This window comes from Scyliorhinus canicula, chromosome 18, assembly GCF_902713615.1.
Source record: "Scyliorhinus canicula chromosome 18, sScyCan1.1, whole genome shotgun sequence".
Lineage (NCBI taxonomy): Eukaryota > Metazoa > Chordata > Chondrichthyes > Carcharhiniformes > Scyliorhinidae > Scyliorhinus > Scyliorhinus canicula.
The window spans coordinates 23,786,022-23,809,687 of record NC_052163.1 but is presented as its reverse complement, the minus strand read 5'-3'; the positions used below and the strand labels follow the sequence as shown (position 1 = coordinate 23,809,687).

General features: G+C 43.4%; 1 protein-coding gene across 1 annotated transcript in view; it reads right to left on the bottom strand.

Moving 5' to 3' along the window:
• Nucleotides 1–9,600: 9,600 nt before the first annotated feature.
• tbc1d16 (TBC1 domain family, member 16) overlaps nt 9,601–23,666 on the bottom strand; it is a 131,721-nt gene continuing 117,655 nt past the window's right edge. The window contains exon 12 of the mRNA XM_038777204.1: nt 9,601–13,533. Within this exon, the coding sequence (XP_038633132.1) occupies nt 13,294–13,533 (240 nt within the window). The 3' untranslated portion in view covers nt 9,601–13,293. The remainder of the gene's footprint in view (nt 13,534–23,666) is intronic.

The following is a 23,666-nucleotide window of genomic DNA, read 5'->3' as shown; positions in this document are numbered from 1 at the left end:
CTTTTGATCAAGTAGAGTGGAGGTTCTGGGATGATTTCGGGTTTGGGCCAACTTTTATCTCCTGGATGAGACTGCTCTTTAGTGCTCCCACGGCGAGTGCCCAGACTAATGTGTGAACTCAGGGTATTTTAGCTGTACAGGGCAGGAGGCAGGGATGCTCGCTGTCCCTGTTGTTGTTCGTGCTGGCAATCGAACTGTTGGCCATCGCGCTTTGGTTGTCGAATGGGTGAAGAGGTATTGAGAGAGGGGGCCAAGAAACATAGGTGCCCCGTTATGTGGCTGATATGTTATGGTACATTTCTGACCTGCTATCTAGTGTAGGAAAGATAATGAAGTTGCTGAGGAAGTTTGGATCCTTCTCAGGGCATAAACTGAATGTGAGCAAGAGTGAAATTGTCCCGATAAATCCCCTGGGAAGCGGGAAGATTCAAGTTGGCCAAGGCGAAGCTTAGGTAAGAAGGGATTCAAGTGGCTTATGAATGGGCTCTGTTGCATAAATTGATCTTCTCCAGCCTGGTAGAGGGGTGAGAGAGGACTGTTAGAGGTAGGATGCCATCCTAGTTTCCTTGGCGGGAGAGTGTAGACAATTAAAATGACCATGCTGCTGAAAATCGGCTGGGGGGAGGGAGCGAGGGGTTACTGTTAATTTGCAAAAACAAAAAATGACAAACTGTTTGTATTATATTTTGAGTTTTTTTTGTGTATGTGAAATTTTTGCTATGTTTGGAATAAAAATATATTAAAAAAATAAGAATTTTGCATAAATACTCATATTGATTTTTTCCCTTTGTCTTTTAGGTTTCACAGCCAGTTCCTATTTTCATTGATATGTTGCCATTTAAAACAATAAACTCATTACGAATTTCAATCGGAGAGCTTAAAAGCAATCAGAAGTTTCAAACACAGTGATGACAAGTCAGCTTGCTACAAAATAAGCTTTGAGAGTCTTTCCAACCTTCATAGCAACCAATTTCTAGTTGAAAGCTTTGGTCCAATATCAGGTATCATCGGATAAAACACTCTGCAGTGGATATTACTCAGTCCTTCATTACACATCACCATCACATCGAACAACCTAAATTTTAGACATGAAAGGGCAATGTTCTAACACAAGTAAGCAGCCAGTCCCCTCTTTGCTAAGGTTGATATTATGCACTGTAACTCTGGATGTTGCTTGAAACCCTAATGTGACAAGTTTAGAACTGATTTTTATTCATAACAGGATAGGTAAAGTCAGACTTCCATCATAACAATAAAACACTTTGATGTACAATATAAGTGCACAGTTTGAAGGTGTTCCAGCATTCTCTGCCAGACAATAATGAAACTGCTTTCATCTATAAGAGGGCAACATTTACCTTTAATGTTAAATATTAATGTTAAAGCCTTTTACTAACCCTAATCAACATTTAGACAGGCCTCAAATTCTGTACAAAGATCAATCTGTACATTGTTTTTTCCATTTTTGAGCAATCAATATGATTCTTATAATCTTGCAGTCATTGACCAGAGAGCAACTGAAGAGGTGCAATAGGATAGCAAGTTGATGTTATGCACTATAGCCCTGGACGCTACTCAAATACGATCAATAATAAAAGATCATTTCAAAAAGCACCATTACTGAAGAAACTAGACTTTGTGTTATAGAAACTATACATACTGAAAGAGTGAAATGCTTGCTATATTTGAAATAATTACTGCCAGATTTATTAAAACAATGGCACATTGCTGTCAGTTTGTCAAAAGGTACTAAAGTAAAACAAATACCTTAAATTTCAATGGTAAATTTGAAAAGGAGTGAAATCTGATTTGTAACACAATTGATGTGACTGCTACATCCACCTAAAGCAGATGAGACAAAATCACCATATTGTTCTTTTGAAAATATTTACTATGACCGTCTCATCTTTAGTTCTCCCATTAGCCACCTCTTTTGAACCACATGTAAATGAAGAGCCTATGTTACCGTAAACTACAAAACTCTGGGGAATTTGGAAGGACGTTTATTTTTAAGGTATCATATGTTACTTGCAGCGTGCAACCTTGAAATATTCCAAAGTCCAGTTAGGAGAAGAGAATAAATTGTGCTGGATTGGAACAATGGTTTCCAGGGTGTGGCTAAAGAGTTTAAATGCCAACATAGAACAGTATTGTTCTATTGAAACTGCAGGACTCTGATAATAAGTACATTTGGGAATTTTTTTCTATATTACGATATCTGTACCCATGTTTTCATTATGATATTTCAAATTAGTTTGTTGTTGTTTCTATTCCCTCAACCACAATTTTAAAAAAAAACTACAGCCCTTCAATTGAAAATGTTGTCCAAAACCTCCAGAGATTTTCCAAAGCTTTCAAAATTTCAGAAACAATTTTAAAACGGGTCAACGTGTTGGGAAAGATAAATACCAGAAAGTCATAAAAACAGTGACAGGGGAAGTATTTTACAATGTTTATGAAATTGAGTGTATCGAAAAACTTGAATAGTGTTTTAAAAGACAAGGGGAAATTTTAACTTCACAGAGCAGGTTGGTTTGGGAGCGGTGGGGAGTAAAGTGTTTTAATTGACCGTGTGAGGAAGCCGGTTTCAGCCTGTCGACTTTTGTATTTAAGTGCAGCTTACTCAGCTGCATGCAAGAAATCCCCTCGGGAGAGGCAGGATGCCAATTTAAATATGCTAAGAGGTAATTAACAGCTATTTTAACAGGGGTTTTCAACTTTAACTGTGGGTGCACAGGTGTCCCAGGCTTCCTGGAACTCTCCAGTGAAAGCAAAGCAAGATAATAGCAGCAATTGAGGGGGCTGAACATATAAGAGGCAAAAGAAAAAATCCCCAAGTACTGAGATTTCACACCTGCCTCTTGAAAGGATTTTGCTCATTCTGAAAGTTTGCTTTTAGTGGCTTCCATTGCTCTGCAGGTGACTTTCACTACATTGGAGGCTTGTACATCTGATCTCTGCTTTCCATCTGACGTAGCTCAGCACGGGTGCTGCTTACATTGCTTTACCTTGGATTTCAGATAAACACAGAGGCACAGCTTTGCGGAAGGTGAAAACCTAAACAGAGGGTATATATAGGCATAGGGGTAGTATCCTGGCTATTTCCAAATACCAGTGCCTCAGGAAGCTTAGGGTATCCTGTCAGGCCGTCATAGACATTAGCAGCCTGCTCGAAGAAGACCTGCTGCCAAGAGCATCTTATGGGTCATGCTTTACCAGTGGCTGTCAAAGTAACTACTACTCTCATCTTCTTTTTCAAAGGATCTTTCCAGGGGTTTACAGAAGATATTTGCGGGATTTTGCAGTCAGTCGTCCATAAATTCATCACACAAGTGACCAATGCAATGCCTGTCAGCAAAGACACTTACATACACTTTGCCACTCATGCAATCAGTCAGCATGAGTGGATGCTCAAGATTGCAGCTCTGGTTTACTTCTCGATGTATTGTAGGACATTGTTGCCAAATCAATGAATCAATTAAAATAAATCAAACAAACTGAGGGACAAATGAAAGGGGCAGCTCCTTATAGGGATACTATCTGAACCAAAACAAAAATCACAAATGAAACTTAAAACATCAAATCAAAACATGATTAAGGGGGTCGGTCAATAAGGCATCCCAGTCGCCACGGTGCCCACTGGACACAGAGGACATCATTGCCTGCACACACAGCAATTAAGGCACCCAAATAAGTCTGTGAAGCAAGGCTTTTCACTCCTTCACGTGCAGTTTTCCCACAACGATGAAATGATTTTACAGATGTGTGTAAGATTCCCTGGCAGCTGCCATGATGCAGTAATTGTCAGTTCACTCTCCCGGAGCTCTTGGCTCCTCAGAACAGAATTACCAGTTGGCTGCTTAAAGACAAAGACTTAAATGTGGCTGTTGACACCTGGGAGAAGCCCACGCAATAAGACCCGAGAGTGCTATAATCAAAGCCATAATATGATGAGATGTGTCTTGGAGTAAGTAACTGGGATGTTGAAGCTTCAGGTGCCTTGAAAGATTTTACAATACAAATCAGTGAGGATTGGAGAGAGGATGGGCATGACATGACCATGGTATCAGTAGCAACTCTTATTGCCGCCCAGAATGCCCCATAACAAATAGAGCACAGGAACAGGCCCTTCGGCCCTCCAAGCCTACACCGACCATGCTGCCCGTCCAACCCAAAACCTTTTACACTTCTGAGGCCCATATCTCTCTATTTCCATCCTATTCATGTATTTGTCAAGACCCCCCTTAAACGTCACTATCGTACCTTCTTACCCACTTCCTCTGGCAGCATGTTCCAGGCACCCTCCATGTAAAAACGTCCCTTCCACATCTCCTCTAAACTTTGCCCCTTGCACCGTAAATCTATGTGCCCTAGTAATTGACTCTTCCAAACTGGGAAAAAGCTTCTGACTATCCACTCTGTCCATGACTTCTATCAGGTAGCCCCTCAACCTCCGACGTTCCAGTGAGAACAAACAGAGTTTATCCAACTTCTCCTCATAGCTAATGCCCCCCAGACCAGGCATGGCAAAGTTGTGTTAGGTTGCACCAGTGCACCCACCTGGCAAACACATGCTGAACCCTGTAACCACATCACTGCAATCCCCCCCACAACCAATCAACAAAACATCCCTTTCACAGACACTCTTTGTCTTAGTCTTGTTGTAGCAATTATCACAGTGAGAAGACCACTTGGCAGGTAGCAGGCAAGATGAGAAATCAGTGTGGCTAATTTTTACATGTCTCAAAAGTTAAATAGTAAGTTAATAAAATAACATTGTGTAACACAGAGATGAATATTCTTGAGCAACTATAAAACTTTTTTTCTGCTACTCAAAAATGATGCAACCTCTGTCGCTTCAGCAGAGCCAGGAAGAGGCAGTGATAGGCTTGGCCATTTGGACACCAAGCAGCATGTGGCACTGACTGAGGTTGCTTTGAGCCAGTCCCTACTCCATCTCCCTTTTCTATCTTCCTTCTCATGGTCCACTGCACTTCCCTGCTCGCAATGAGCTGGAGAGAACTTTGTTGCACATCAGGGCGGCATGGAAGAGTTAAGGCCAGGGTTTTATCAATTCTATTTCATCCCAACAATTATGTGAAAACTATTGGTGAAGGCCTGCATACACTTGTCGCTCCATGTAAAACATCACTCTTTCCATGCGCAAGAACATCATCGCAAAGAGCTACGACATCATGACATTCGTGCTCTAATCTATTGTAGTGCTTTTTTAAGAATGAGTGCTAACTTTTTAAACTAAATTTAGAGTACTCAATTCATTTATTCCAATTAAGGGCAATTTAGTGTGGCCAGTTCACGTACCCTGCACATCTTTGGGTTGTGGGGGCAAAAACTATACAAACATGGGGAGAATGTGCAAACTCCACACGGACGGTGACCCAGGGCTGGGATTGAACCTGGGACCATTGTACCATGAGGCAGCAGTGTTAACCACTGCGCCACTGTGCTGCCCGAGTGAGTGCAAACTTCTGTGTCATCAGGGGTAGCACGGTGACACAGTTGTTAGCACTGTTGCCTCACAGCACGAGGAGCCGGGTTCAATCCCAGTCCCAGGTCACTGCCTATGTGGAGTTTGCACCTTCTCCCTGTGTTTGTGTGGGTCTCACCCCCACAACACAAAAAGATGTGCAGGGAAGGTGAATTGGTCCTGTAAATTTCCCCTGGATTAGAAAAAAGAACTGGGTACTCTAAATTTATATTTAAAAAAACTTCTGTTTCATCAGCTTACTGTAGTCCTACTTCAGAAGTGGCTGTTTTCTTGTTTTTAGCTTTCAGACAGTTAACTTTAAGGAGTTTACCATGTGTAAAAAGTTATAACCACACCTGGGCAGTCAGTAATGAGCTGCAGTGAAGCTGCAAGGAGGATTGAGTATAACACCCTTGTTTGGTGCCTGTTTTGACAAGGCAGGTGTCTGTAGTGGAATGATTGCATTGTACTGTTATTTGCATATTGTCATGTGGTGACGGATGATATCTGTGAACTTCCCCAGGCATACAAGAACATACAAAAGCATGACACTGGCCTTAAACACCAAGACCACGAAGATCCTCTACCAACTAAATGCATCAAATCCAATTAAATTGTAATTGGAGCCTGGCCTCCAATTGCCTCGTGCAATACGTACATTTAAAATCATGCACAGGCTTCTTCCACTCATCTTAGGATGGAAGCAAGTCATCCTGGATTCCGAAAGACTGCCTTAGAAAACAAGACACTCCTGAGCCCAATGTGCTAGCTCAGCCCATGGTAAATTAACTACTCAGGTTTTCGAGAATCATGCCATCAGACATGATACTAAACTCAAAAGTCAAATGGGGAGTAATTCTCCATACACTTCATGATGGTGAAGCTTGGACAACTTCAAGTGCTATATCAACGCCCTAGAACATCATCATCAACACGGTCTTTATAAGATCCCGAAAATATAAAATCCCGCATTGTGGATAGCACAATTGCTTCACAGCTCCAGGGTCCCAGGTTCGATTCCCGGCTTGGGTCACTGTCTGTGCGGAGTCTGCACATACTCCCCGTGTGTGCGTGGGTTTCCTCCGGGTGCTCCGGTTTCCTTCCACAGTCCAAAGATGTGCAGGTTAGGTGGATTGGCCATGCTAAATTGCCCTTAGTGTCCAAAATTACGCTTAGTGTTGGGTGGGGTTACTGGGTTATGGGGATAGGTTGGAAGTGTGGACCTTGGGTAGGGTGCTCTTTCCAAGAGCCGGTGCTGACTCGATGGGCCAAATGGCCTCCTGCACTGTAAATTCTATATAATTCTACATAATAAATTGGGAGGTCAAAAGAACAAACACGATCAACCTCCAAGTCACAGATATGCTAATAGAGGCCTGGGTAACCTTGGATGGATGGGACATTTAATCAGAAATGAAGACAGTCCAAACTGGTGCTCAACTGAGAGCTACAACAGGAAGATCGCTCATACAGGAGCCAGAAGAAACACTGTGACGACAATGTCAAAACCTCCATGAAGGATTGCTCAACACAAGGGGTGTGTGTGGAGGGGGGGGGGGGGGGGGGGGGGGGGTAGGGTAGGTGCCCATTCATGACCAAAATGATCCATCATTGAAAATGGTGTCAAGCCCTTTTAATCAACAAGCGGAAGAGGTGGAGAGGGTAGCTGCTTGAACCAACAGCCTCTACGGCAAACAACTGATGTCCTCACCGGAGAAGATGTCTCTGAGGCCAAGATAAACTTCACAAGTCATCTATGTATCCTCAGTCAACACTGACATGTCCCTTCCATCCAACCATCTGCAAGGATAAATCATCCTTGACCTGAGGAATTGTCTATGATCATGCATTAGCCAGACTGATCTCCCCAATCACTTTGCAAGCATGATGTGGACATGTCGGCGTTGGACTGGGGTGGGCACAGTAAGAAGTCTTACAGCACCAAGTAAAAGTCCAACAGGTTTGAATGGAATCACTAGCTTTCGGAGCGCAGGTGATGAAGGAGCTGAAGTCCAAAAGCTAGTGATTCCAAACAAATCTGTTGGACTTTTACGTGGTGCTGTAAGACTTACTTGCAAGCATGCAGAGAGCAGTTGGAGAGTCTTCCAGTACCGTGCACAATTCTTTGCCGCTGCTCCAGAATTATCCTCCGAAAACAACTCAGTGGAGTTCAGTATCCACATCCAGCTACGCAGTTATCTGATGTGGAGTCCTCACTGCTTTCTCTGTCTTCACCATCCGATCGTGCTGACTTGTGATGGGTACTCAACTATATTTGACCAGTCCCACCAAAGTATATGTATTTGAGCTGATATATGGTCTGCAAGAGTCCTATAATAGTGTACTTTCAGAGTGTGTGACCACTGAGAAGGAATCTTTGACCTTACCGTGACAACCTCCTACAGGGTGCTCGATGAGACTCAAAGATTAAAGAAGTGAATTAAATCTGTCAAGGGGAGGATAATCTGTCAAGGGCTGGTTTAGCTCACTGGGCTAAATCGCTGGCTTTTAAAGCAGACCAAGCAGGCCAGCAGCACGGTTCAATTCCTGTACCAGTCTCCCCGGACAGGCGCCGGAATGTGGCGACTAGGGGCTTTTCACAGTAGCTTCATTGAAGCCTACTCGTGACAATAAGCGATTTTCATTTTTTCATACATAAGTGAATACCACCCCCCGCCCCCACATCTCTTCATACAGAAACTCAGCTTATTCCAGCATGTCGTCCTCTCCAGTTGTCTGTATTGAGATGACTCGAGGGTAAAGAACCTCCAGTTCTTTACCCCTATAAGTTAAGGGGGGAAGGAAAGGAGAATCTATAGGTAAGAGTGATGGAATGTGTCAAATGGATAATAAACAAAGTTTTCTGAGGGTCACTGTGTGGGAAAGGGATGACATTAGGATAAGGGCTAGTGTCATTGGTTAAATGCCAAATAGACGTTGTGAGGCAGTGTGCAGGAGGAATAGATCCATCTGGAAGATAAGTTGAGATGAGGAATGATGTGCAGGAATAGGCTTTGGAAGGCCGACTAAGGAAATTGGGGTTGTATGCACAATGCAGTAGTTGAATGTGCCATCCAACTCACCTTTCCACACGTAAATTGGTAGGTAATTAAACTGCTTCCCACAAGAATGTGGAACCACACACTAAACTCAGCAATCGCTTTGACAAAGAGTCATCCAGACTCGAAACATTAGCTCCCTTCTCTCTGTCAGACTAGCTGAGATTGTCCAGTATTTTCAATTTTTGTTTCAGATTCCAGCACCTGCAGTAATTTGCTTTTAGCTCTCTGAGGCAAGTTTCTTTCTCTTGTCTGCAGGGAAGAGCGACTCCTTCCAGGCCTTGCACATTGCAGCATGAAGTCTAGGAAGGCATCGATGAATTGAGACACAATCGTGCCACCGTGGGAATTTTAAAAAATTGTTTCCTTGGTTTCTTCACCTCCACAATTTATCATCTTTGCAGTGTCCCTTTAAATAGTTCAGCTGAAATACAATGACGCAAGTTGCCATAATGCCTGTTCACACTAATTGTTCAGAAAATCCAACAGTCACATGCAAAGGCAGTAACTGGGTTGAAATGCCACCAGCAGACCTGCTGCAGTTACTTCCTGCTTCTCCATCTGCGAACAGGCATTGAAATCTCTCCCGAGTAGTAAGTTTACATTTCTCAACAAATAAATTACTTCTGGAATCTACTCTTCAGTTGTACTATCATTTTTATATAAACTATGGATATAAAACAACCACCTCAAAATGATTTTCATTGTCAAAAAAGGAGAGAGATATTTTGAGTCAGCAAAAACCTATTTGATTCTGAAATCTGATATGTCAAATGACATTGGAGTTCCCAGGTTATCTGCTGCTTTTGTCATTCTAGATGTTAGTGGTCGTGGGTTTGGAAGGTGCTGCTGAAGGAATCTTGGCGAGTTACTGTAGTGCATCTTGTAGATAGTACACACTGCTACCACTGTTCATCAGTGGTGGAGGGTTTGAATGTTGTGGAAGGGGGAGCAATCAAGTGGGCTGCTTTGACCTGCATGGTGTCAAGCTTCTCGAGTGTTGTTGGAGCTGCACTCATCCAGGCATGTGGAGAGTATTCCATAATGCTCATGACTTGTGCCTTGTAGATGATGGACATGCTTTGGGGGGGGGGGTCAGCAGGTGAGCTACTCACTGTAAGGTTCCTAGCCATGGATCTGCCCTGGTAGTCACAATATCAATATGGCTCATCCAGTTCAGTTTCTGATCAATGGTAACTCCCAGGATGTTGATTGTGGGGGATGGTAATGGCATTGAATGTCAAGGAGTGGTGGTTAGATCCTCTCTTGTTGGAGATTGTCATTGCCTGGCACTTGGGTGGCGTGGATGTAACTTGCCAATTGCCAGCCCAAGCCTGAATATTGTCCAAGCCTTGCTGCATTTGGACATGGACTGTTTAGTTATCGGAGGAGTTGTGAATGGTGCTGAACATTGTGCAGTCATCCGCAAACATTCCCACTTCTGACCTTATGATGGAAGGGAGGTCACTGATGAAGCAGTTGAAGATGGTTGGGCCTAGGACATGGAAAACTTTTAATTTTGAGTATCTAAATAGTATTTGCAACTGCAAGAACTATACTTTGCTAGGTAGGTCAACCCTTATACAATGCTTTTCAAACTGGGGTCCATAGAACTCCATGGACGTGCCTTGGGATTTGCGAATTAATATGTTTACTAAACTGGATGATAGGTGAGCGACCATTCAACGTGCAGTGGTCAGGAGTGCCATGGTCAAGAGTAAAAGAATGAGCGGTGGATGGAGGTGGGCTTGGTACAAACCAGGAATGGTATACACCCATCAAATATGCAGCACTAAGCAGGCTGGCTGGCTCATCCAGGATGTTTGAGGCATGGAGGAGCGTTCAGCACACCACTAAGCTCACCATCTAGAATCATAGTTATCAAGGTTGATGGGCTTTAGGTCAGTTCAGTCTTGTTCAAGAGATGGCACTTACTTCGAATAAAAACTAGGTACTATATACTTAAACTCAAAGAAAAGGTGCCAAAATACAAGTTCGCCAAGGGCACCATTTTGCTAGCCAGCCATGTTACCAAGTGTAACTGCAAAAGCCATTGTTATTTACAATGCCTGAATATTTCACAATACTACACTGTGAAAGCTCACAGTTGCCATATCGAGAAATATAAAAAACAAACAAAAGTATACATTACATTTGGAACACATTTTGTGTTATGTCATTCTGACAACTATAATCTTTTGTGCAACACAGGCACCCTTAGAGTTGATTGATGATAGCCTAGGAGTAAATTACTTTCAAATAGAAGTATTTAAAATAGCTTCATTTCAAGTACTTCAGCTGAAGCCACAGACAATACTTATTCCAGTAATGAGGAACAAACTAAGAACAGAAAATATTATGGAGCTCAGTGATGGATGGTATTAATATGTTGTGTACTTAAAAAAATTATCCAATGAAATAAACACAACTGAATCGACACCTCAAAACAAAGCAGCTGGAATATGAAGATAAATTGAAAGACTTCTTCGAATGAAAAAAAGCAAAACTGCAGTAAGAAAACTCAAGTGACAAATATCACATCAGTTCTAGAAAAGGCCCTGAAAACATCCCTCTTAACAGGGTTTTGGTTTGCTAGAAGCTGATTATTTCAGCCTCTGTTGAAACGTGATGGTGAGTGAAGAGGCAGCACAATAGGTGAAGGTCATACCACTTCCTAATGGCACAGTTGGTAGAATAACCAAGTAACTTAAGAGATTTAAACTGCCAATTGACAGAAAGGCTTTGTGGGTGTAAGCAGTTTGAAATTCAGCTGAAAGAGACAACTGGTGGTGTCGCACAGTTAATAGTTTACGCTCTCTATGTTTGATTTGGGAACATTTTAAATGATATTTTTTGTCAGAGGTTACTAGGATTAATAATGGTGAGGAAATATTCAAGTTACTGAGTAATTTCCTGGTACAAGAATGGCTTAAATGGGAATACTGTGTTGCTGTTTGCACATATAGTGCTGATGTGATGGATGGCAATAGAAATGGTGCTGCAAGAAAAGAAAAAGCAGCAGGTAATAGTGACAAATTCTATGCTGTATCGCTGAAAACTTCTCTGACCACATATCTTGCATACAATACTGAATCAAATCAATACAAAAGGGCAACACAACCATGGTCAAACTAAGTGACAATATTGAAACATTTAGGAACAAAACTAAGATTTGGAAAATGAGATCGAGCAATGGAAATTCATATATCTTCCTGCTACTGACTGAGTTTCTGGATGCAAACATGATAACAGCTAATTGCTCTTTTGCAACATTGGCAGAGTACTTCAGTGTCGACTTTGAAAATATAAACACAGATAAGTACGGTTGGGTTGAGGATTCATTTTCAATGTTTGCTATGTCAACTTGTAGCTGAAGTGCAAAAACAAAAAGAGGAATGGGTGGAACTGACCACTCACTGAAAATTAAGGTAGAAGAACAAACACCATCACAGTTTTGGCCATCTGCTACTGCTAAGAACCCAGAGTTAGTGAATGGAGCAATGAAAGTGCTGCTACCTTTCCCAACAACTGACCTTTGTTAAACATCACTTTCTGCTTTAGGAGCAATCAAGACAAAGTGCAGGTCCATCTTAAAGTGGAGACTGACTTACAAATGTCATTGTCAAACATCGTAACAAGGACTGGGAGGCTCTGCAGTGAGATATAAGCACACCCATCTCTCTGATGTACGTAAGTAATCACCTGTTTTGCCAAAAGACTCTTTACATGCAGCATTTTCATATTATGAGTATTATGCAACATTATAATTTAGACGGGAGAGTCCATGATTACTAATCTATTTGAAAAGGTGTCATTCAATCAAAGAAGCTCAAGAACTACTGATTAATGGTGCTTTTGTAAATTGGAAAGTGGTGTCCAGTGAAATGACAGAAATACTAACAGATTTCAAGGTGCTTTCTGGTCCTACAACTAATGATTATATCTGGGCGTGGTAATCTAAACAGGATAATCTAGTAAATGATGCGCTTTAATGTTCTCCAAAGGTGGCTCCATTAGAACTTTACCTTTGCAAGAAGTATTTGAATTCTCACAACTATCACAAATCCACAGCTGGACCAAGGTTCAACTGACAGGATACAATTAATTAACGCCATTATGTGAAAAGGCAATGCATTTAGCTATTTTTGAGCTAAGGACAATAAATTTTCAGGTAGAACCTTTTCTTGGATAGGGATGTGGTTAAGCGATATTTACAGAATATACTATCGCTTGTTGGGTACCAGCAATTTAAAAAATATATTTAAATTAACACTGAAATGTTTCATTGTATAGGAATTGTCAAATTAACTTCATATTTATACCTTCACAGAGTTTCCTCAGGAGTCAATTATATTTTTTGCAACATGTCATAATTATCCCAGATGTTTGAAAATTGACTTTCCTTCCCTAAAAATCATTTAAATCAAACACTATGGTTAAGCTACACTTGAGGGAATCCCCAGGACACCCATTTAAAGTGCTCAGGTCACCATCCTCTCCTTCCTTGTGTACCTTTCCCACTTCAACTCAAATCATATGGGTTGAGAAAGATTCTACTAAATAAATCAGTTTTGCACAACTGTATGAATCCCAGGGGTGCCCAAAACTGTATCAGGAGAAATATCAATACTATCTCACAGTTACTAAAAATATAGTTACTAAGTAATTAGGTTCAGCCCCTATCAAGTCATTACCTCCAAAATTAATAATTGGAGTTTTCAGCACAAATATGGTTAATTAGAAAGACTATCTCAGAAAAGTGAAAACATCTTTTGCCCCTCTTTTGCCTTCATGTGCTGATCTTGGAGATGGTGTGGCAGAGGTCCCGCCATATGGGCAACCATCAAAGTCCAAATGATTTAATGTACACTCCACAGCTGGGATGTATCCGCTGTCCCACATTCCTGTGCCACACAGCTTACACAAGTCATGGAGACTGCAGGGGATCCTGGGCAAGAGACGAAATTGGTACAAAAGACTCCGTGCCTGTAAGAGAGGAAAATATGTGTCAGAAAAGGCAAATGGATTTGCATGACATGTGTCACTTTCCACTCTTCGATTTGGAAACAGTTAAAAAAGAAAAACCACATTTCAGATACCTCCTTTAACATAAAAACACCGTTTGATGCCCTATTTTGCGATGATTATCCCCAGATGGCTGCAGAAAACCTATAACAGCAATCGGAGGTGGAGGGGAATGCTGCAGATATTGAATCCACGGGGCGACACGGTGGTGCAGTGGTTAGCACTGCTGCCTCATGGCACTGAGGTCCTGGGTTCGATCCTGGCCCCGGGTTACTGCCCGTGTGAAGTTTGCACATTCTCCCCGTGTCCGGGCCTCACCCTCACAACCCAAAAGATGTGCAGGGTAGTTAAACTGGCCATGCTAAATTGCCCTTAATTGGGATAAAAAGATATTCAGTCCACAAATGACCATTTATTTTTGTCTATGCCTAGCAGCATGCCATGTGGGGAAAGACAGCAGTCACTTGTTACATACTTCTGACAACACTGTACCATCCCCCTCTCCCCGCAGAAGAAAATGGAAACATAAAGCAGAAGTCATGTTCTTTCTTAAGTGTGCTGTTTTGCAATTCACACATACGATACCCCAATACTGGAGATCAACAGGTCCCATTGAAACCTGTAAAAACACTGTTGCTTGCCTAATCAAGTCAGTTCAGTTATTCAACAACTGCTGGAACCTAGCTGCTGTTGACAACAATTTTTTTGAGCCTTCTCCAGCTGTCATTACATTAAATATGTTTTTGGACTGCAGTGCACATTAGGGCGAAGTAACGCAAGACACAGTGTAATACAGGACAACGTTTGTTGTATAATTTTATCCCATTTTTATTCTCCCCACAAGAAAGAAAATCACAAACTAGTAAACAACCAAAAATGTACTAAAATACCACAAGGAGAACTGCTTCCTCATGCAGAGAAATCAGCAGGAAACAACATTCTACAAACAGCTGTATATCATCGTACGGTTTGACGGCTTTTTTCTAACTAACAATAGATATGAAATATTACATGAAACTTATTGCTACAAGGGCAGCACGGTGGCACAGTATTTAGCACTGCTGCCTCACGGCGGCAGGGACACGGGTTCAATTCTGGCCTTGGGTGGCTGTCTGCCTGGAGTTTTCATGTTCTCCCCGTGTCTGCGTGGGTTTCCTTCCAGAGTCCAAAGATGTGCAGGTTAAGTGGGTTGGCCATGCTAAATTGTCCCTTAGTGTCCTGGGATCTGCAAGTTAGGTTACGGGGTTATGGGTATAGAGTGGAGTGGATCAGTGCAGACCCGATGGGCCGAATGGCCTCCTTCTGCACTGTAGGGATTCCAGAAGTTTTCTGTAGGAGGTCGGTTAGTTCAATTGGCTGGCTTGTGATGTGGAGCGACTCCAGCAGCGCGAGTTCAATTCCCGTACCGGTGAAGGTTATACATGAAGGCTCCACCTTCTCAACCTTGCCCCTTGCCTGAGATATGGTGACCTTCAGAGTAAAACACCACTGGTCAGCTCAGTCTCTCAAAGGGGAGAGCAGCCTATGGTCCTCTGGGATCATGGCGACTTTCATTTCAGAAGAGTGCAGAGTCTGCATGGGTTTCCACCGGGTGCTCCGTTTTTCCCCCCACAAGTCCCGAAAGATGTGCTGTTAGGTGAATTGGACATTCTGAATTCTCCCTCTGTGTCCCCGAACAGGCGCCGGAATGTGGCGACTAGGGGATTTTCCCACTTCATTGCAGTGTTAATGTAAGCCTACTTGTGACAATAAAGATTTAAAAAAAAAATCTTGTGTATGTGGGTAGAGGGTGGGACAGTTAAAGTGGGCAGTAGGTATTAGTTTGTCGTTAACCAGTTTTACTTGCTGAATATTTTATGATAGTTCTTGGTGTAAATAACAGTAATCGCGTTTACATTTACAAACCTGGTGACTGGGATTATTGGGCAGCCGAAGGCCAAAGACTTTGGGTATTTTCCGAAGAATTATTGGTTAATTCACTTGTGTTATGACTTTGGGACATGTGGGGCTGGAACTGACCAGGGTGTCGTAACATTAGACCTGCAAACACTTTGTAACAAAATCGAAAATACTATTTGCCTTCCTAATTACCTACTGGCCCGATACATTAACTTTCCATGATTCCCGTACAAGGACACCCAGGACATCTGAATGCATACCTTTCCCAGTCCCGCAACATTCAAAAAATATTTTGCTTCTTCATTATTCCTACCGAAACGGAAAACTTCGCACTTCGCTAGATTGTATTCTATCTCTATTGGTTTTCTCACGCATCCAACCTGTCTAAATTCCTTTAGTTGCTGCTGCTCAGCAATATCAGATTGAACACATACACCAATGCCAAATCCATCTCATTACCACTGCTCTTGGACTCTGCACGGCCTCCACCTCATCAATCAGCTTGTTAAACATCCAACCCTGATGAGTCATAATTCGCTCCTATTAAGTATTAGGAACATTGTTTTAGGCTTCATTCCCTCATCATTTACTGCGTTCCCCTCTTTGGTCTCATGCTGATACTGGTTGCTACCTTGCTGACCTATTTGACCGAATTGCATTAATTAACCTCATATCCGCTCCATCAGAAAGACCACTTACTTCCATTTGATTTCTGAAACAACACCCTAGGCAGCCCATCTGTTGCAAAAACCTTCATAATTATCCTTTTTTAAATTTTCAGACCATATCTTAAAAGTCAATTGGCCCACGGACCATCTTCCACACACCATAAACTTTAGCTAATCCAACATTCTTCTGCCCATATATACTAACCCAAACAGTGTTTGCCATGTTCACTGACCTCCGTTGCCTCCTGATTCATTAATGCCTCAAAATTAAAACTTTCAATCTCATGTTCAAATCCCTCCATGGCTTTGTCGCTTATATCTATAATCTTAACCAGTGCCCCATCAGCCCTTCTACCCACTACCAGAACTCAGTGTTTCTCCTACTCTGACCTCTTTCTCATGCACCACTTCCTCTTCCAACACTGGCACCGTGCTGTCAGCCAATCAGGCAGACTCTAGACAGACTCAAGCCCGTCCTCCTGAACAGTGACTGAGAGGAGGTTGCAGAGGCAGACAGTGCTGCCAGCCGCACCAGTAGGAGACAGTTTGTAATCCTGAGGGGGGGTCACTGGTGAAGCCCTGGGAGGTGCAGAGAACCAGGGAGGGTTCCAAAGGCCACACGGTGGAGATGTCCTTTGTTTGGGGTGAGCTCTGCTAATCCCCTGCTTCCTCTGCAGTGAGGCAGCTCTTCTGAGGAGTGGCAACACCTGGTGGGCCACTGATAGAGCTTGGCCACATCCATCCCCTTGCTGATACTGCTGGGGTATGAGGGTTTCAAGAGGGACGGCCTGGGTGGGCTCCCACATCAGCAGAGGCTCTCTGAACATTCACAGGACACAGTGAGCAGTCAGCTGTGTGAGCAGTCAGCTGTGTGAGCAGCCAGGAAGGAGCCTAAAAGTAGCACCAAAGGGATGCGTTTAAATCCACATACTGCAGCAATGGTGATCCGAGCCAGGCCACTCCGATCCTGAAGGGGACACCCGGAGTCCACAGACTTGGCACCAAGTTGTTCTCACTCCTGCCCCTGGTCCGGTCATCCCCCAGAAAGCCCGACATGGATTTTCAGCCTTTGCACCCCATCCCCTCATTAACAGCCAAGGCTCTAGTTCATGCCCGCGAGACTTCCGCCTGAGAGGGGCGGAGCATAAAGTGTCCAATCTGCTAACGATATTTAAATCCATGCAAATGCAAGTTTTGCAAGAACCCACTGGTGTGGGGCGTAAACAATAATAGCACCACAAGCGAGGGATCCTGGTGGCACGGTAGCACAGTGGTTAGCACTGTTGCTTCACAACTCCAGGGTCCCAGGTTCGATTCACGGCTTGGGTCACTGTCTCTGCGGAGTCTGCATGTTCTTCCCATGCCTGCGTGCGTTTCCTCCGGGTGCTCCGGTTTCCTCCCACAGTCCAAAGACGTGCAGGTTAGGATTGGCCATGCTAAATTGCTCTTAGAGTCCAAAAATGTTAGGTGGGGTTACTGGGTTCCAGGGATAGGGTGGAGGTATGGGCTTAATCAAGTAGGGTGCTCTTTCCAAGGGTTGGTGCAGACTCGGGTCGAATGCCCTCCTTCTGCACTGTAAATTCTATGATGGCGACAGATTCAACGTCAGGCATATAGCGTGATTTTTCCATTGCCCGCTATTCTCCACAATTCTCGCTGCTGGTGTCACAAAGCGGAGAATTGATCCCTTTGACTTGGGCTTTAACAGCCATAAACTATTAAACAGTAAAAGAATAAATAAAAAGTAGCAATAATACAGTACAAGTTTAATAAACAGCTGCAAAAACCTAACTCTCTCGTCAGGTAAGAAGAAAATAACAGATAATCGTGACTACAATGATAAATCATGTACACTTTCCTTTCTTACCACCCACCAAAATTACCTGTCCTATCCCTTCCCAAAGGCTTAAGACCTTCCAAGTAGAACCAGTCAAATTGAGAAATACTGTACTGTCCAGAAAAACACCTGGGGCCAAAGAGGTTTAAACAACAGGTTGTTAAAATGAAATGTTGCCAAACACATATCTTAACAAATCTCGCAGAATGGTTACATCCAAAATCAACAGCACTGGCCCTCCTTTCAACATTTGACGCAAGAAAAGTGAGAGAAACAGTGTTTTAATCTCTTAATTATTGTGATGAGTTAAAGAAACAACGGGCAGGATTTTTCAGGTGGCGGGGTTTCCCACCCTCCTACACGAAAAGCCAGTGGCCATTGCTTCCCCACCAATCACAAATACCACAGCAATTGGTTGTAAACTGGACTTAAACCTGTCCTGCCCCAGAGAGCTGCCAGCCAATCTGGCAATGATTGGCTGGGAGCTGTGTTGTCGCAGCAGCGCCAACGACAGCAGTGGCCAAGGCTGGGACTACAAGCATTCCTCGTAGTACAGACCAGTTATGTGTGAGGGGGGGAAGGACTTGATAGAGACATCAGGGGAGTGGGGTGTGGCGGGGGTAGAGGTGAGGTGCCTGATGTGCAAAGGGGCCCTTGAAGGAGGCACTCTCGCTTCCCAGTTGGAGACCGAGCGGCGTGATCTGTCGAGCTTACCCTGCCCCTAAATTCCTCCTGCCAGCCTCAAAATTGGCGACTCAGGAACCTCAGCCTCCACCATATAAAATGGTGAACAGGACAGGAGCGGGGGCAGGGCTGCGGGAAGGCCACTCATGGAATTTTACAGAGCTCCCCACCTGCAAGCTCACTACCAGGTGACAGTAAAACGTTTCCAACTCTTAAATGGTGCTTCATTTTTGTCACAATGTATTATTTTAAGTTTTGCTTTTACTGTTGCTTACACAAAAACATAAACTCTGCTTGCGACACAATGAGTGTTTTTGCTTGGATGAATTACTCAACACAGTACGGTGAAGGAGCAAAAACATACAATAAAATTAATTTTTACATAACGTATATCCACATTCGCACACATTAGCAGCGAGTTTGCAGTCCCGCCTATGCCGGGAATCGTCACAAGTGGAGCAGAAAATCTGACAGGCCAGCCAGTGGCACATTGGCTTGGGGACTGGAAAATCCCAACCATCATCTATATTAATTTGCCTAATATTGCTACACCTGAAAACAAAATCAGGATAGTAGCAGTTATATAATTCTACAAATCCGTGCCAATTTTATTTTAGTTCAAGTGGTCTTCTTTTGACAACACTGATGACTAATGAAATCAAATGGCAGTATAATTCAGTACAGCTAATCAGCACTAAAATGAAACTTAATTCACCAATAGTTAAACAATATTGGCAAAAAAAAAGCCAAGATTGTTTTGCCAAAACCACAATTATTTTCAAGGAAAAGCTCAATTTAACATTTACTGTACAGCCTGTGCATATTTTGATAATTTAAAAACAAGACGTCTCACCTCAATAACCACATCCAGTTCAACACTTCCACACAAATATTGCAGACAATGTGCAGACACAGCAATTGTAGAAACATTGGCTCAGGTTTTTCTGCTAATGCACTTGGCACTCAGCAATTTTGCATCCATTGAAATAAACACAAAACACATCCAGGGTTGACAAGCAAAAGTGGAAAACTAGGCTGCTAAATTACATTCCCAAATAAATATATAGAAACTAAGCACTAACTATATCTAAAAAAAATAGGGTGCTGCCACGTTGTCAATCTAGGACATCACCAGAACACTGTAATTATAAATATTTCCTTTTAACTGAGTTACAGTTACAAGTAATACTCAAAACTATAAAAATTTTTTGGTCCTTGAAATAAATGGACATAAACAGCTTTCAAACCCAGGTTAAGGCCTAAACACAAAAGGCATCATATTTAAATTGGAAGAAATAGTATCACTCATACAAAAGTTAATACTTTTTAAATTTTCTCCAAATAAATTTAAAAGTACTCAATTCTTTATTTTTTTCCAATTATGGGGCAATTTAAAGTGATCAATCCAACTAATCTGCACATCTTGGGATTGTGAGGGTGAGACCCACGCAGACACGGGGAAAATGTGCAAACTCCACAAGGACAGTGACCCGGGGCCGGGATCGAACACGAGTCCTTGGCGTCATCGGGCTGCAGTGTTAACCACTGCATCACCATGCCACCCTCGAAAGATATTCTTTAAGCTTTTCTTAGCTTTAGTATAGAGAAACAATATCTTCTCCTAGGGAAATACAGAACAAAGGGGCATAGTCTGAAAATTAAAGACAGCTAGGACATTTATAAGTAAAATTAGGAATGATTTTTTCAGGCAAAGGGTAGTGCTAATCAGGAACTATTTTCCCAAAAGGCTTTGGAAGCTGGATCAAGCAAAATTTTCAGACTGAGCTTGGCAGATTTTTGTTAGGAAAGGGCATCAAGGGTTATGGATCAAAGGCAAGGTAGATGCAATTGAGTCTATTGTGTTCCAAATAGCAGAACAGGCTCAGGAGCTGAATGTCCTGCTCCTATTCCTATTGTGATTTTTTTCCAGCAGTGAGTGTAGCTGGCACTGTTACAGACTCTGCTGAAACGTAGGAGTTGCCAGAGTGCAGTTTAAAAAAAAAATGTTTCCAATTAAGGGACAATTTAGAGTGGCCAATCCACCTACCCTGTACATCTTTGGGTTGTGGGGGTGAGACCCACGCAGACACCGGGAGAATGTGCAAACTCCACATGGACAGTGACACGGGGCTGGGATAAAACTCGGGTCCTCGGCGGCATGAAGCAGCAGTGTTAACCACTGCGCCACCGTGCCAGAGTGCAGTTCTGATGAATGCACCCTCAGGTTCACTTCCTTTTGGTTGTGTTTTGGCCTTTACTCACTACATTTTCCATTAATTCAGTTGTTACTGGAAATTCTACTTATGAGGAACATGAAGTATCAACCTGGTCCAAAATTACTGTACGATATGTATTAAGAGCACCTATATAGTCAAGCACATGAATTACTTTACTTGTCACTGTTTAAATGTATATTTTGCTTGTTCTGGGTTTTCCGCTCCCAGCCCCACTACTCTCTGGCCAAAATAATGCTTCATGACTCATATTCCCTTTTGTGTGGCAGCTCCTCATGTATGCATCAGTACGCAAATTTCATATCACTGGAGTCCAAACGATTCACTGATTCCAATGTTGAGAAAAGCTGGTCATGGTCAACTGCCGAGAGTGCAGTTTTAACATTTTATTTGATACTTTGAATAAACATTAAGGACTACACCCAATAAAAGGAAACACATCTGGAAACTAGGGCAGCTTGGTAGATGGATATCCCTTGTGGATCAAAGCAAATATACTATGAAATCAGGGAAAACTGGATAAATTCTTTTAACGTTACAATTAAACTAAATGTAATAGATTATTGGTTTGGCCTACATGCTTCAGAATTGAATCAAAGAAAAGTAAAATTAACATCTTTGGTCGGTGTAATTTTAACCTGCTCATTTTATAGGCTTATAAAAGAAACAGATGATGCAACTCACAACACTTTTAATAAGAATATATTTGCTAAACACACTTAATTTCACTTTCTATGCATTGTGAATATCATAGCTAAATGAAAGGAAATTAAACATCTGCACAGATGGTTCGCAGCACTTACATTTACTAAAACGTGATTATTGCAATTTGATAACTGTTACTTTCCCCACTGCATAGAACAGAGTTCTAAAATGATGCACTCTGTCGTGTACGATACAGCCACGTAGAAAAAAAACTTGCAACCATTTAAAAAAAATTAATCTTCACCATCATTACACACAGTAATAAAAGAACAGAACAAAGACACCAGCATAATTTCAAAGCATCACTGTGTTCACATGTAATACCTGAAAAAGATATCGACAATTATTTTGTAATTCTGATTTATAATTCTGTCACCAAAATGGTTTCTGTGAATTCTGGTTACAGAACAATGAACAAGGCATTATCAGTAAGGCATTGTTAATATTGTTTGTTTTCCTTGTGAAGGGGCTGTTTAGCACAGGGCTAAATTGCTGGCTTCGAAAGCAGACCAAGCAGGCCAGCAGCACAGTTCGATTCCCGTAACAGCCTCCCTGAACAGGCGCTGGAATGTGGCGACTAGGGGCTTTTCACAGTAACGTCAATTGAAGCCTACTCGTGACAATAAGCGATATTCATTCATTAAAGGGGGTGGTTGCAAGTGGTATGATCCCACCTGATGTTATAACAGGATGGGAAGACCCCAGAATAGAACCCTGGCTCAAAAGACTGTCACTTTTACTTTTTTTTAAATAAAACATGGGGGAACACTCACAGGACTGCTAATTAGTTTTAACAACAAGAAAAAAAACCTTGAACATGAAAAAATTAGTTAGGATACAATACACCCTTAGCCTCCTTTGCATAACAATTGCAAACAGGGGGCGGCATTCTCCTCTACCCGGTGTGACGGAGGGTCCCGGAGTAGGGGAGTGGCGCCAACAACTCAGGGGTCGGGCCTCCCCAAAGGTGGGGAATTCTCTCCACCTTTGGGGGCCAACCACTCAGGGGTCGGGCCTCCCCAAAGGTGGAGAATTCTCCCCACCTTTGTGGGCCAGCCCTGCGCCGGAGCGGTTTGCACCAGAAGACTGGCGCAAAAAACCGGCGCCCCGGCAGCGGGGCTGGCCGAAAGGCTTTCGCCGGTCGGCGCATGCGCCGGCAGTGATGTCAGCGGCAGCTGGCCGCTGACGTCACTGCCGGCGCATGCGCGATGTGGTGTTCCCTTCCGCTTCCGTCATGGCGAAGGCCGTGGCGGTCGCGGAGGAACATAGTGCACCCAGGGCACTGGCCCGGCCCCTGATCGGGGGCCCCAATCGCAGGCCAGGCCACCGTGGGGGCACCCCCCCGGGGTCCGATCGCCCCCCGCCCCCCCAGGGCCTGCTCGCGCCGCTGAGCCCTCCGTTCCAGAGGTGGTTTAAACCTCGGTAGTGGGAGAGGCCTCCCAGCGGCGGGACCTCGGCCCATCCGGGCCGGAGAATCGCCGCAGGGGCCTCTCCGATCGGCGGGGCGAGATTCCTGCCCCCGCCACTTCCCGGGGTCGGAGAATTTCGCCCAGGGTTCGATTCAACCAAATGGGAACAAAGTCCCATAGCGAGTGCGGTTAGCTGTGTGTTTCCTGGCACTCTCAGTGCCGAAAAACACATGGCTATTCAATGCAATTCGCATTGTACAAAGGGCCTCAGCGGGGAATGCACAGCCAAAGCCGCATATAGTCCCATTTTGTACACTGGGGAGCTCTGCTTGCTGGAAGTCCCCAGTGTAGCAAGAGATTGGAATGGCATAAATGGAGCTCCGAGGCCCCCAAAGCGATCACCGCCCTCTGCCGCCCCCCCCCTCTCTGCTCCCCCCCCCCCCCCTTTACACCCAGGCAGGGCACCAGGCCCAATCGCATGACAAAAATGCCAACGTGGGACCTTGGTAGTGCCAACCTGTGAACCTGACATTACCCATGCCACCTGGACACCTTGGAAATGCCGGGCTGGCACAGAAGTGGCAGGGTGTCAGGCTGGCACTTTCAAGGTGCCAGGGCACCAACCTGCCCAAAGGACATGCAGCTGGGGGCCTCCAAT